This window comes from Moschus berezovskii, chromosome 1 (assembly GCF_049115385.1).
Source record: "Moschus berezovskii isolate FMDL1 chromosome 1, NW_MosBer_1.0, whole genome shotgun sequence".
Lineage (NCBI taxonomy): Eukaryota > Metazoa > Chordata > Mammalia > Artiodactyla > Moschidae > Moschus > Moschus berezovskii.
In genome coordinates this window covers 154,035,856-154,051,322 of record NC_142460.1, presented here as the reverse complement: position 1 = coordinate 154,051,322, position 15,467 = coordinate 154,035,856, and the positions used below count along the sequence as shown (strand labels likewise).

General features: G+C 40.0%; 1 protein-coding gene across 12 annotated transcripts in view; it reads right to left on the bottom strand.

Moving 5' to 3' along the window:
- CEP70 (centrosomal protein 70) overlaps positions 1 to 15,467 on the bottom strand; it is a 78,064-nt gene that overhangs the window by 50,589 nt on the left and 12,008 nt on the right. For all 12 annotated transcript variants that reach the window (XM_088840314.1, XM_055412958.2, XM_088840317.1 and 9 more), the window contains 3 exons: positions 9,996 to 10,086; positions 9,751 to 9,874; positions 9,261 to 9,441 (listed from right to left, as the gene is read on the bottom strand). In XM_088840314.1, the coding sequence (XP_088696440.1) occupies positions 9,261 to 9,441; positions 9,751 to 9,874; positions 9,996 to 10,086 (396 nt within the window). The remainder of the gene's footprint in view (positions 1 to 9,260; positions 9,442 to 9,750; positions 9,875 to 9,995; positions 10,087 to 15,467) is intronic.

The following is a 15,467-nucleotide window of genomic DNA, read 5'->3' as shown; positions in this document are numbered from 1 at the left end:
ATAGCCTTGACTAGACGTACCTTGGTTGGCAAAGTAATGCCTCTGCTTTTTAATATACTATCTAGGTTGGTCATAACTTTCCTTCAAGGAGTAAGCGTCTTTTAATTTCATGGCTGCAATCAGCATCCGCAGCGATTTTGGAGCCCAAAAAAATAAAGTCTGACACTGTTTCCACTGTTTTTCCATCTATTTCCCATAAAGTGATGGGACCAGATGCCATGATCTTTGTTTTCTGAATGTTGAGCTTCAAGCCAACCTTTTCACTCTCCTCTTTCACTTTCATCAAGAGGCTTTTGAGTTCCTCTTCACTTCCTGCCATAAGAGTAGTGTAGTGTCATCTGCATATCTGAGGTTATTGATATTTCTGCCAGCAATCTTGATTCCAGCTTGTGCTTCTTCCAGCCCAGCGTTCCTCGTGATGTACTCTGCATATAACTTAAATAAGCAAGGTGACAATATACAGCCTTGACATACTCCTTTTCCTATTTGGAACCAGTCTGTTGTTCCATGTAAAGTTCTGACTGTTGCTTCCTGACCTGCATACAGGTTTCTCAAGAGGCAGGTCAGGTGGTCTGGTATTCCCATCTCTTTCAGAAGGTTCCACAGTTTATTGTGATCCACACAGTCAAAGGCTTTGGCATAGTCAATGAAGCAGAAATAGATGTTTTTCTGAAACTCTCTTGCTTTCCCCATGATCCAGCGGATGTTGGCAATTTGATCTCTGGTGCCTCTGCCTTTTCTAAAACCTGCTTGAACATCTGGGAGTTCACGGTTCACATATTGCTGAAATTGGAGAATTTTGAGCATGACTTTACTAGTGTGTGAGATGAGTGCAATTGTGCGGTAGTTTGAGCATTCTTTGGCATTCCCTTTCTTTGGGATTGGAATGAAGACTGACCTTTTCCAGTCCTGTGGCCATTGCTGAGTTTTCCAAATTTGCTGGCATATTGAGTGCAGCACTTTCACAGCATCATCTTTCAGGATTTGAAATAGCTCAAGTGGGATTCCATCATCTCCACTAGCTTTGTTCGTAGTGATGCTTTCTAAGGCCCACTTGACTTCACATTCCAAGATGTCTGGCTCTAGGTCAGTGATCACGTTATCGTGACTATCTTGGTCGGGAAGATCTTTTTTGTACAGTTCTTCTGTGTATTCTTGCCACCTCTTCTTAACATCTTCTGCTTCTGTTAGGTCCATACCATTTCTGTCCTTTATCGAGCCCATCTTTGCATGAAAAGTTCCCTTGGAATCTCTAATTTTCTTGAAGAGATCTCGTTTTTCCTATTCTGTTGTTTTCCTCTATTTCTTTGCATTGATCACTGAGGAAGGCTTTCTTATCTCTCCTTGCTATTCTTTGGAACTCTGCATTCAGATGCTTATATCTTTCCTTGTCTCCTTTGCTTTTCACTTCTCTTCTTTTCACAGCTATTTGTAAGGCCTCCTCAGACAGCCATTTTGCTTTTTTGCATTTCTTTTCCATGGGGATGGTCTTGGTCCCTGTCTCCTGTACAATGTCACGAACCTCCGTCCAGAGTTCATCAGGCACTCTATCAATCAGATCTAGTCCCTTAAATCTATTTCTCACTTCCACTGCATAATCATAAGGGATTTGATTTAGGTCATATCTGAATGGTCTAGTGGTTTTTCCCAGTTTCTTCAATTTCAGTCTGAATTTGGCAATAAGGAGTTCATGATCTGAGCCACAGTCAACTCCTGGTCTTGTTTTTGCTAACTGTATACAGCTTCTCCATCTTTGGCTGCAAAGAATATAAGCAATCTGATTTCGGTGTTGACCATCTGGTGATGTCCATGTGTAGAGTCTTCTCTTGTGTTTTGGAAGAGGGTGTTTGCTATGACCAGTGCATTCTCTTGGCAAAACTCTATTAGCCTTTGCCATGCTTCATTCCGTGCTCCAAGGCCAAATTTGCCTATTACTCCAGGTGTTTCTTGACTTCCTAATTTTGCATTCCAGTCCCCTCTAATGAAAAGGACATCTTTTTTCGGTATTAGTTCTAAAAGATCTTGTCTTAGGTATCTACCAAAGAAAAAAAGAAAGCATAAGGCCACAGAATAACACAAATTCATTAAAAGTTTTATTTGTATTAACCACAAAGTGGAAACAAATCTAATGTCCATCAACAGGCAAATCAACAAACTGCAGTATATTCACAACCTAATAATCTGCAGTCCAAGGGACTCTCAAGAGTCTTCTCCAACACCACAGTTCAAAAGCACCAATTCTTTGGCACTCAGCTTTCTTTATAGTCCAACTCTCACATCCATACACGACTACTAGAAAAACCACAGTTTTGACTATACTGACCTTTGTTGGCAAAGTAATGTCTCTGCTTTTTAATATGCTGTCTAGGTTGGTCATAGCTTTTCTTTCAAGGAGCAACTGTCTTTTAATTTCATGGCTGCAGTCACCATCTACAGTGATTTTGGAGCCCCCCAAAATAAAGTCTGTCACTGTTTCCATTGTTTCCCCATCTATTTGCCATGAAGTGATGGGACCGGGAGCCATGATCTTCGTTTTCTGAGTGTTGAGTTTTAAGCCAACTTCTTCACTCTCCTCTTTCACTTTCATCAAGAGGCTCTTTAGTTTCTCTTCGCCTTCTGCATAAGGGTGGTGTCATCTGCATATCTGAGGTTACTGATATTTCTCCTGGCAACCTTGATTCCAGCTTCTGCTTCATTAGCATTTCACATAATGTACTCTGCATTGATCTTTAGAGGACTGAAAAGTTTATCAAACTATATCCATAGAAGCTAACACATGTTGTCTATGTACAGAAAAAGGAAAACTGCACTGCAGAACCTAGAAGTGTTGTCTTTTAGTTTCTGCATTTCCAAGCAATCTCTCAATAACAATCTTTCAAAGTATTATTGTCAAACATCTGTTAATTTCCTTGATCTCTTTCCCACATACACACAAAATCAATGTTTCTTTTTTCTCAATGGCAAAATATGCAGCACTAAACCATTCTAAAACTGAAAACAGGTGTATGCACCCCCCCAAAAAAATGCGCCTCAAACTGTGAAATAATTGTTTTCCAGGAGCACTTCCATCTTTCCCAGGAAAGCACAAATTAACTAGTATAGAATATATGACTAATCTGTGATAGAACTGTACAAAAAATCAGGCAACACTGAGGGGCATCAATTCCTTGGGAATTGCCCTTGAGGTTTTGCCAATATCTGTCATCATTATATAAAAAGTACCCTTCACATACTTAAGAAACAAGCAAGCAACTAATTTCAATTGATCAAATTAGCACAGATACCCTTCCCCAGCGCTTCCCAGGTGCCCCAGCAGTAAAGAATCCAACCCCCAATGCAGGAGATGCAAAAAACATATGGGTTTGATCCCTTTGTCAAGAAGATCCCCTGGAGTAGGCAATGGTAACCCACTCCAGTATTCTTGCCTAGAAAATTCCACAGACAGAGGAGCCTAGCATGCTACAGTCCATGGGGTGGCAAAGAGTCAGACACTACTGAGCACAAACACACACACTTCCACAAAACCGTGTTTTCACGCCCCCACCCTAATTCTGTCTGTTTCCCATGGCCGAATGAAAATAAGACTTCCTCTGTACACATTTAGAAGCTATATAACAAAACTCTGAAACCTGAAGTAAAAAGTTAAATGGCCTATAATTCATTTAGGACAGATGAAACACTTGACAGAAAATACGTGACACTCCATTCAAATCACCCCTTACCAATGAATACTCAAGCATTTTTCTTTCAATTGCCTAAAATCCTGGTAAATTCATAAGCCTTATATTTTAATAATTCGGCTTGTGATTATGTATAGATCAACCTCTTTAAGAAAAAAAATAGGTACCTTCCTAAAAAAAAAAAACAAAACCCACACAGATCACTCTGCCTTCAACTCCCTCTATCAGTACCACCTGATGGCTGCTTCTCACATCAGTAAGTTGATGAGTTAAAGCAACTGTCCCCAGCTTTTTTGGCACTAACGACTGACTCTGTGGAAGACAATCTTTCTATGGATTGTGGGAGGGGGGGCGGTTGGGATGATTCAAGTGTATTACATTTACCGTGCACTTCATTATTATTGGATCAGCCCCACCTCTTACCAGGTATTAGATTCAAGAGACTGGGGACCCCTGAGCAAAAGAGCTTCATATTTCTGCATGTCCTATATCTGAGATGAAGGTCAAAATCAAATGCATACAGCAATATTTCCAAAATCCCCCTCCCCACAGACAGAGTTTAGAATATACTGTTGATGAAGAACACTACCTAACAAAGCAATGTAAAAATGTAAATGCTAGATCTTATTGAAGGAGTACGTCAAGGTTGTATATTGTCACCCTGTTTATTTAACTTATATGCAGAGTACATCACGAGGAACGCTGGGCTGGAAGAAGCACAAGCTGGAATCAAGATTGCTGGGAGAAATATCAATAACCTCCGATATGCAGATGACACCACCCTTATGGCAGAAAGTGAAGAGGAACTCAAAAGCCTCTTGATGAAAGTGAAAGAGGAGAGTGAAAAGGTTGGCTTGAAGGTAAACATTCAGAAAACGAAGATCATGGCATCTGGTCCCATCACTTCATGGGAAATAGATGGGGAAACAGTGGAAACAGTGTCAGACTTTATTTTTTTGGGCTCCAAAATCACTGCAGATGCTGATTGCAGCCAGGAAATTAAAAGACACTTACTGCTTGGAAGGAAAGTTATGACCAACCTTGATAGCATATTAAAAAGCAGAGACATTACTTTGCCAACCAAGGTACGTCTAGTCAAGGCTATGGTTTTTCCCGTGGTCATGTATGGATGTGAGAGTTGGACTGTGAAAAAAGCTGACCGCCGAAGAATTGATGCTTTTGAACTGTGGTGTTGGAGAAGACTCTTGAGAGTCCCTTGGACTGCAAGGAGATCCAACCAGTCCATTCTAAAGGAGATCAATCCTGGGTGTTCACTGGAAGGACTGATGCTAAAGCTGAAACTCCAATACTTTGGCCACCTTATGCATCGAGTTGACTCTCTGGAAAAGAGTCTGATGATAGGAGGGATTGGGGGTGGGAGGAGACGGGGACGACAGAGAATGAGATGGCTGGATGGCATCACCGACTTGATGGACATGAGTTTGAGTGAACTGTGGGAGTTGGTGATGGACAGGGAGGCCTGGCGTGCTGTGATTCATGGGGTTGCAAAGAGTCGGATACGACTGAGCGACTGAACTGAACTGAATTGAATGTGAATAAACAGACTTGGCCAAAGAATGATAGTGTCTTCTCTGGAGCTATAAACACCACCAACAGGTCCAGCACTGCTGGCCCCAAGCTGGCAGCCTAAATGAGGGCAGAACAGCAACTGCATCCAGCTTCATACCAGAAATTCTTAGTATCTCCCGCTGATTCTCTCTGATCCTGATATTTAACTTATCATATCCTTCCAATGCTGCTAGCATAAACTGAGGGGACATCCAGACCCTGTCTAAGGAGTACTGTCCCTTTAGGCAGCCTAAACACCTTGTATGCAACAGGTAGATATAATGGTGTGCCAACAAAAATCATTTATAATGATATACTATTTCTAAGAATCTATAATGTCTTATACAACTAAATATTGATTTTTCCCTACAAAAGATTTCTTTCTTTCAATTACAATAAACACCCAAGCTTTAAAAGGTTTTCTAAATTAGGAAATTAAATATTCAATGTTATAAAATTGATATTTTAATAAAAGTAAAAAACATAATCAATAATTCAAATATCTATTGAGCATCTACAACTAATAATAAAGCAGACATTTTCTCAGCCCTGGACAAAACAGACAAAAATATCAGCCCTCTTGGAGCTTGCATTCTAACACAGAGATATACAAACAAAACAAAGTGTATATCAGCATGTTAGATGGTGGTAAGAATTATGGATAAAACAAAGCAGGAAAGGCAAGATGAGATGTGGGGGACAGGACTGCCAACTGTAAGTGAAGTAGTCAAAAAAAGAATCCCTGAGATAGTGATGTGACACTTGAGTAAGCAGAGAGAAAACAAACCAGGCAGCTAAAAAAAGCATGCATGGTAGAGGGGAAAAGGAAGAACAAAATACACAAATTCCATGAGGTGAGAATGTTCAAGGAAAATGTTCAAAGAAAATCAAGAATGTCAGTGTGACTGGAAAAGAATATGCAAGAGGTACAGTAGAAGAAGTCAGAAGGTAACACAGAGACAATCATGTAAGATCATGGTAAAGAGTTTTGGATTTTTCCCTTTAAAAAAAAGAAAAAGCAAAGTCAGAGTGTTCTGTGCTACAATGTTGAGAGCACACTGAAAAAGGCAAGGCTTGGAGTAGAGAAACCAAAAAGAAACCGGAAAGAAATGAAAGTGACTTGGACCAGAGTGGAGACAAAAAGACAAAAGTTTGGGGAGGAAATCCAGGTACGGTTTTGGACATCTAAAAAGTTCTAGATGCCTAATTAGATATCCAATAGAGATATCAAGTAGGATGCAGGATGTGAGTCTGGAATTAAGGGAAGAAGCCTGTGCCACAGATTTAAAAGTACTATGAATTAGACTGAGCATCACCAAGGAAGTTAGAATTTACAGGAAAAAGAAAGGTCTAAGGGATGAGCACAACCCAGATAATCACGATGGTGTGATCACTCACCTAGAGCCAGACATCTTGGAATGTGAAGTCAAGTGGGCCTTAGAAAGCATCACTACGAACAAAGCTAGTGGAGGTGATGGAATCCCACTTGAGCTATTCCAGATCTTGAAAGATGACGCTGTGAAAGTGCTGCACTCAATATGCCAGCAAATTTGGAAAACTCAGCAGTGGCCACAGGACTGGAAAAGGTCAATTTTCATTCCAATCCCAAAGAAAGGCAATGCCAAAGAATGCTCAAACTACCGCACAATTGCACTCATCTCACACACTAGTAAAGTCATGCTCAAAATTCTCCAAGCCAGGCTTTTGCAATATGTGAACCGTGAACTTCCAGATGTTAAAGCTGGTTTTAGAAAAGGCAGAGGAACCAGAGATCAAATTGCCAATATCTGCTGGATCATGGAAAAAGCAAGAGAGTTCCAGAAAAACATCTATTTCTGCTTCATTGACTATGCCAAAGCCTTTGACTGTGTGGATCACAGTAAACTGCGGAAAATTCTGAAAGAGATGGGAATACCAGACCACCTGACCTGCCTCTTGAGAAACCTATATGCAGGTCAGGAAGCAACAGTCAGAACTGGACATGGAACAACAGACTGGTTCCAAATAGGAAAAGGAGTACATCAAAGTTGTATATTGTCACCCTGCTTACTTAACTCATATGCAGAGTACATCATGAGAAACGCTGGGCTGGAAGAAGCCCAAGCTGGAATCAAGATTGCCGGGAGAAATATCAATAACCTCAGATATGCAGATGACACCACCCTTATGGCAAAAAGTGAAGAGGAACTAAAAAGTCTCTTGATGAAAGTGAAAGAGGAGAGTGAAAAGGTTGGCTTAAAGCTCAGCATTCAGAAAACTAAGATCATGGCATCCAGTCCCATCACTTTATGGGAAACAATGGCAACAGTGTCAGACTTTATTTTTTGGGGGGGCTCCAAAATTGCTGAAGATGGTGATTGCAGCCATGAAATTAAAATACGCTTACTCCTTGGAATGAAAGTTATGACCATCCTAGATAGCATATTAAAAAGCAGAGACATTATTCTGCCAACAAAGGCCCGTGTAGTCAAGGCTATGGTTTTTCCAGTGGTCATGTACGGATGTGAGAGTTGGACTGTGAAGAAAGCTGAGCACCAAAGAATTGATGCTTTTGAACTGTGGTGTTGGAGAAGACTCTTGAGAGTCTCTTGGACTGCAAGGAGATCCAATCAGTCCATCCTGAAGGAAATCAGTCCTGAGTATTCATTGGAAGGACTGATGGTGAAGCTGAAACTCCAATACTTTGGCCACTTGATGTGAAGAACTGAATCACTGGGAAAGACCCTGATGCTGGGAACGACTGAGGGCAGGAGGAGAAGCAGACGACAGAGGATGAGATAGTTGGATGGCATCACCGACTAAATGGACACGAGTTTGGGTAAACTCTGGGAATTTGTGATGGACAGTAATGCCTGTCATGCTGCAGTTCATGGGTCACTAAGAGTCGGACACGACTGAGCGACTGAACTGAACTGATGTTTTTCTTTCTCTTAAAAGAGTTATCAAGACTTCCATGGCAGTCAGTGGTTGAGACTGCCTCCCAGTGCATAGTGTGTGGGTTCAATCTGTGATAGAGGAGCTAAGATCCTACATGCCTCTTGGCCAAAAACCAAAGCATAAAACAGAAGCAATATTGAAACAAATTCAGTAAAGACTTTAAAATGGTCCACATCAAAAAAATATCTTTAAAAAGTTATCAGGGAACAGTATTTGTATAATTTGGTCTTTCAAAGTATGTGACTTTATAGAGCATTTTTTTTTTAATGAGTCATAGTAGGTTTCCACTTATATACCCACACAGAGCTTTTGGCTCCCAAAAGAGATATTAGCAACAGTTTTAGTTTGGTTTCTTTAATCTTTGTGACCAGAAGACAAAAATAAGGGGAAAACATTGTCAGGGTGAGGAGAGTTACAGAAAGGATAAAGAAACAGAAGAAAGTCAGCAGTCCAAAGGAAAGATTTATTTGGAGAAGACTCTTGAGAGTCCCCTGTACTGCAAGGAGATCCAACCAGTCCCTTCTAAAGGAGATCAGTCTGGGTGTTCATTGGAAGGACTGATGTTAAAGCTGAAACGCCAATACTTTGGCCACCTCATGCGAAGAGTTGACTCACTGGAAAAGACTGTGATGCTGGGAGGGATTGGGGGCAGGAGGAGAAGGGGACGACAGAGAATGAGATGGCTGGATGGCATCACCGACTCGATGGACATGAGTTTGCGTGAACTCTGGGAGTTGGTGATGGACAGGGAGGCCTGGCGTGCTATGATTCATGGGATCGCAAAGAGTCGGATACGACTGAGCGACTGAACTGATTTGAAGGGATGAGTCTGAGGAAGATGTGAAGAATCAGCAAAGGGATTGAAAAATAACCAGTGGGGTTAGAGCAAAACCAGAATAGAAGATATTCTGGAAATAGCAAAGAAAGAATTTCAAGACAATGACAATAATAGGTAAAGGAAGATAAGGATCACTGAATTAAGCAACATGGAAGCACCTGTAACATTGACAAGGTATTTTAAGACTATCATGTTAAGAAAATGCTTAACTCAGTACCTGTAAATTAACTCAGTACCTGTAAAGCTTTATGCTCCTTTTGAAGTTCTTTTATTTTATCCTGCTGCTGGCAAACCCTATTTATAGATTCATCCTCCATTTCACCAATTTTGGACTTCACACTCTCCATAATTTGTTCCAAGTCATTAGCTCGTTGTTCCTGATCTGCTGCTCGGCTTTGTTGTTGCTGAAGTTCATTTCTAGTAACAAATACACAATTCCTTCTCTTAGTAATAGAAACAAATCATATCAACCAACATATCCATCTAACAACATAATGACTTTCTAAAATGTTTTTTGCATTCTTAAAATTTCTATAACATAAACCAACAGAGAAAACATAGGGTATCGAAGCTATTACCAAAAGATTTACCTATTAAAAATATTTTTTACTTAATATTTAATCAATGGAAAATTAAATTTCAAGATTCTTTTCAAGCAAGTTATTTTTAAAATGCATATCATTTGTTCACATACAATTCAAAACAGATTATTTTCCATTTTCTTACTTAAGCTGTTTGTTAGTTTCTATGAGCTCCTGGATCATGTTCTGTTGACGTGATGTTTCCTCCATCATTGTTTTTAAATTCTGCCTCATCGTTTGTGATGACTGTTTGTCAAAAATGATGAGATCTACATTTTTTGAAACGTAATACACATAGTAAAAATGAAGATAAGAAAAACATTAAGATTGAAAAATTTTAACAAAAAAAGAAGCTTTTTATCTTAACGAGCAAGAATATAATTTGATTACCTTTCATATCTGTTCTTTTGACTAGAGATAAAGGCTTTAAGCCATGCATCATCAACAGCACATTTGTATTTTCCCATTCTGCTTCTTCCCGCTAGAATTACAAGGAGACAGAAAAGGATCAACGTTAAGATACAGGGTGAAGAAATGCCCTCTTATAAATAATTTCCACTGTTTTCAGAACAGACTTTTTCTCCAAAAGCTTTAATATGAATTTTTATACACACATAATGATTAAAATTAAAACAGATTTGTTTCTAACAAAATTAGACTAAAAAATGATGCAAATAAGCATGGAAAGTTACATTATATCTAGAATTACATAACTCCAGAACACATATATAGGTCTCAATGAATAAATTAAAAGCCTTATAATTTCAGTGAATTAAACAGACCTTAAGTTTCTTATTTAACTGAACTTTTTATTTAAGGTTTTTTTATTTAACTGTCACCTTAACAATGACCAGGGTGACAAAAAAAATCAAACGTATCTGACTAGAAAGGTCAATAACTTAGGTAGTTCCTTTTATAATAGACAAGGTCTAACTATGAAAAGGAGTCTGTCCATTTAGATAACTGACTCTAGTAGAAATATTCTGAAAGACACACTTAAGTATTGTATCCCTGATTCTAAATATGTATTTACCCCATGAAACTGAGAAGGGAACTCTCTCCAGATTAAAAAAAGAACAAAACCTAAAAATAAATAAAAAACTTAACAACGGGGAAGACAAAAACATAAAATACAGTAAGCACAGAAACAGATATTTTTAAAATGACATTTAAATTTATGATATTAACATCAATCACAGGTTCTTAAGTACAATGATCAATTTTGAAATCAAGTGTGTGAGATACTTTGCATTCTTTTTAAAGACCTTAAGTATCTTATATAAAGTAAGCATATTTGTAAAAAGGTGATTTGAGTAAATTTTCAATTTATTTAAATGCTTGAAAAGTATCTATTAGTGAATATCATATAAATATTATAAAATGTTAATATTAATAATTTGGAGAATTTCTCCCCTATCTCCCAGAAAATTTTTTAAAGTTCAAATAAAAGTATTACTCTTCACATCCAATAGAGAAGGAAATTTCAACCCACTCCAGTAATCCTGCCTGGAGAATTCCATGGACAGAGGAGCCTGGCAGGCTACTTTGCAGTCCATGGGTTTGCAAAGAGTCAGGCCTGACTGAGCAACTATCACACTCACATCCAAATTCCACTCTGACATTAAAAAATCTAGCAAAATACATAAGCAACAAGGATACACTGTAGAGCCACAGAATTATAACCGTTATTATCTTCTAACAACTTTTATTGGAGCAAAATCTGTAAACCTACTGATTCACTATGTTACACACCTGAAGTTAATACTGTAAATCAACTATACTTCAATTTTTAAAAACCTATCAAGACAAAAACCAAATTGTTCTGATGACTCTTTGATAGGATTATGGCTCACAGTTCAGTTCAGTCACTCAGTCGTGACCGACTCTTTGCGACCCCATGAATCACAGCACGCCAGGCCTCCCTGTCCATCACCAACTCCCGGAGTTCACTCAAACCCATGTCCATCGAGTCGGTGATGCCATCCAGCCATCTCATTCTCTGTCGTCCCCTTCTCCTCCTGCCCCCAATCCCTCCCAGCATCACAGTCTTTTCCAGTGAGTCAACTCTTCGCATGAGGTGGCCAAAGTATTGGAGTTTCAGCTTCAACATAAGTCCTTCCAATGAACACCCAGGACTAATCTCCTTTAGAATGGACTGGTTGGATCTCCTTGCAGTCCAAGGGACTCTCAAGAGTCTTCTCCAACACCACAGTTCAAAAGCATCAATTCTTCGACGATCAGCTTTCTGCACAGTCCAACTCTCACATCCATACATGACCACTGGAAAATCCATAGCCTTGAAGAGATGGACCTTTGTTGGCAAAATAATGTCTCTGCTTTTTAATATGGTTCTAAAAATGTTTTCATATTTCGGTTCATGTATCCACCACCATGGGGAAAAAGAAAGTTTACATCTTAAAATTATTCCAAATCTTTAATAAAAACTTTAAAAAGAGAGTTATAGTAGAATATCTGTATCCATATCATTAATTTCACATTAAAATGTGAATATCTATGTAGGTACTGGATAGTATTCAGTTCAGTTCAGTCGCTCAGTCGTGTCCGACTCTTTGTGACCCCATGAATCACAGCACGCCAGGCCTCCCTGTCCATTACCAATTCCCAGAGTTCACTCAAACTCATATCCATCGAGTTGGTGATGCCATCCAGCCATCTCATCCTCTCAAGAGTCTTCTCTAGCACCACAGTTCAAAAGCATCAATTCTTCGGCGATCAGCTTTCTTCACAGTCCAACTCTCACATCCATACATGACCATGGGAAAAACCATAGTGTTGCCCTTTGTTGCCAAAGTAATGTCTCTTGCTTTTTAATATGCTGTCTAGGTTGGTCATAACTTTTCTCCCAGGGAGCAAGTGTCTTTTAATTTCATGGCTTCAGTCAGCATGTGCAGTGATTTTGAAGCCCCCCGCCCAAAAAAGTCTGCCACTGTTTCTCCATCTATTTCCCATGAAGTGATGGGACCAGATGCCATGATCTTCGTTTTCTGAATGTTGAATTTTAAGCCAACCTTTTCACTCTCCTCTTTCACTTTCATCAAGAGGCTCTTTAGCTCCTCTTCGCTTTCTGCCATATAGGTATTGTCATCTGCGTATCTGAGGTTACTGATATTTCTCCCGGCAATCTTGATTCCAGCTTGTGCTTCCTCCAGATCAGCATTTCACATGATGTACTCTACATATAAGTTAAATAAGCAGGGTGACAATATTCAGCCTTGACGTACTTCTTTCCCTTTTTGGAACCAGTCCATTGTCCATGTCCAGTTCTAACTGTTGCTTCCTGACCTGCATACAGATTTCTCAGAAGGCAGGTCAGGTGGTCTGGTATTCCCATCTCTTTCAGAATTTTCCACAGTTTGTTGTGATCCACACAGTCAAAGGCTTGAGCATAGTCAGTAAAGTCAAAGTAGATGTTTTTCTGAACTCTCTTACTTTTTCAATGATCCAACAAAAATGGCAATCTGATCTCTGGTTCCTCTGCCTTTTCTAAACCCAGCTTGAATATTTCAAAGTTCATGGTTCACGAACTGTTGAAGCCTGGCTTGGAGAATTTTGAGCATTACTTTGCTAGCTAGCATGTGAAACTGTGCGGTAGTTTGAGCATTCTTTGGCATTGCCTTTCTTTGGGATTGGAATGAAAAATGACCTTTTCCAGTCCTGTGGCCACTGCTGAGTTTTCCAATTTGCTGGCATATCGAGTGCAGCACTTTCACAGCATCATCTTGTAGGATTTGAAATAGCTCAACTGGAATTTCATCACCTCCACTAGCTTTGTTCACAGTGATGTTTCCTAAGGCTCCCTAGACTTCACATTCCAGGATGTCTGGATCTAGGTGAGTGATCACACCATTATGATTATGTGGGTTGTGAAGACCTATTTTGTATAGTTCTTCTGTGGATACTTGTCACTTCTTCTTAATATCTTCTGCTTCTGTTAAATCCATACCATTTCTTTCCTTTATTGTGCCCACCTTTGCATGAAATGTTCCCTTGGAATCACTAATTTTCTTGAAACGATCTCTACTCTTTCCCATTTCACTGTTTTCCTCTATTTCTTTGCATTGATCACTGAGGAAGGTTTTTATCTCTCCTTGCTATTCTTTGGAACTCTGCATTCAAATGGGTATATCTTTCCTTTTCTCCTTTGCCTTTAGCTTCTCTTCTTTTCAAAGCCTTCACAGTACAGCCGCCTCTGACAACTGTTTTGCCTTTTTGCGTTTCTTTTTCTTGGGGATGGTCTTGATCACTGCCTCCTATACAATGTCACGAACCTCTGTCCATAGTTCTTCAGGCACTCTCTCTATCAGATCTAATCCCTTGAGCCTACTTGTCACTTCTACTGTATAATCATAAGGGATATGATTTAGGTCCTACCTGAATGGTCTTCAGCAATATGTGAACCGTGAACTTCCAGATGTTCAAGCAGGTTTTAGAAAAGGCAGAGGAACCAGAGATCAAATTGCCAACATCTGCTGGATCATGGAGAAAGCAAGAGAGTTCCAGAAAAACATCTATTTCTGCTTCATTGACTATGCCAAAGCCTTTGACTGTGTCGATCACAATAAACTGTGGAACCTCCTGAAAGAGATGGGAATCCCAGACCACCTGACCTGCCTCTTGAGAAACCTGTATGCAGGTCAGGAAGCAACAGTTAGAACTGGACATGGAACAACAGACTGGTTCCAAATAGGAAAAGGTGTACGTCAAGGTTGTATATTGTCACCTTGCTTATTTAACTTATATGCAGAGTACATCATGAGGAACGCTGGGCTGGAAGAAGCACAAGCTGGAATCAAGATTGCTGGGAGAAATATCAATAACCTCAGATATGCAGATGATACCACCCTTATGGCAGAAAGTGAAGAGGAATTCAAAGGCCTCTTGATGAAAGTGAAAGAGGAGAGTGAAAAGGTTGGCTTGAAGCTCAACATTCAGAAAATGAAGATCATGGCATCTGGTCCCATCACTTCATGGGAAATAGATGGGGAAACAGTGGAAACAGTGTCAGACTTTATTTTTTGGGGCTCCAAAATCACTGCAGATGCTGATTGCAGCCAGGAAATTAAAAGACGCTTACTGCTTGGAAGGAAAGTTATGACCAACCTTGATAGCATATTAAAAAGCAGAGACATTACTTTGCCAACCAAGGTCCGTCTAGTCAAGGCTATGGTTTTTCCTGTGGTCATGTATGGATGTGAGAGTTGGACTGTGCAGAAAGCTGATCGCCGAAGCATTGATGCTTTTGAACTGTGGTGCTGGAGAAGACTCTTAAAGAGTCCCTTGGACTGCAAGGAGATCCAACCAGTCCATTCTAAAGGAGATCAATCCTGGGTGTTCATTGGAGGGTCTGATGCTGAAGCCGAAACTCCAATACTTTGGCCACCTCATGCGACGAGCTGACTCAATGGAAAAGAGTCTGATGCTAGGAGGAATTGGGGGTGGGAGAAGATGGGGACGACAGAGAATGAGATGGGTGGATGGCATCACCGACTCGATGGACATGAGTTTGAGTGAACGCCGGGAGTTGGTGATGGACAGGGAGGCCTGGCGTGCTGTGATTCATGGGGTCGCAAAGAGTCAGATACGACTGAGCGACTGAACTGAATGGTCTAGTGGTTTTCGCTGCTTTCTTCAATTTAAGTCTGAATTGGGCAATAAGGAGTTCATGATCTGAGCCACAGTCAGCTCCTGGTCTTGTTTTTGCTGACTGTATAGAGCTTCTCCATCTTTGGCTGCAAAGAATCAGCATAATCAATCTGAGTTCGGTATTGACCATCTGGTGATGTCTATGTGTAGAATCTTCTCCTGTTGTTGGAAGACAGTGTTTGCCACGACTAGTGCATT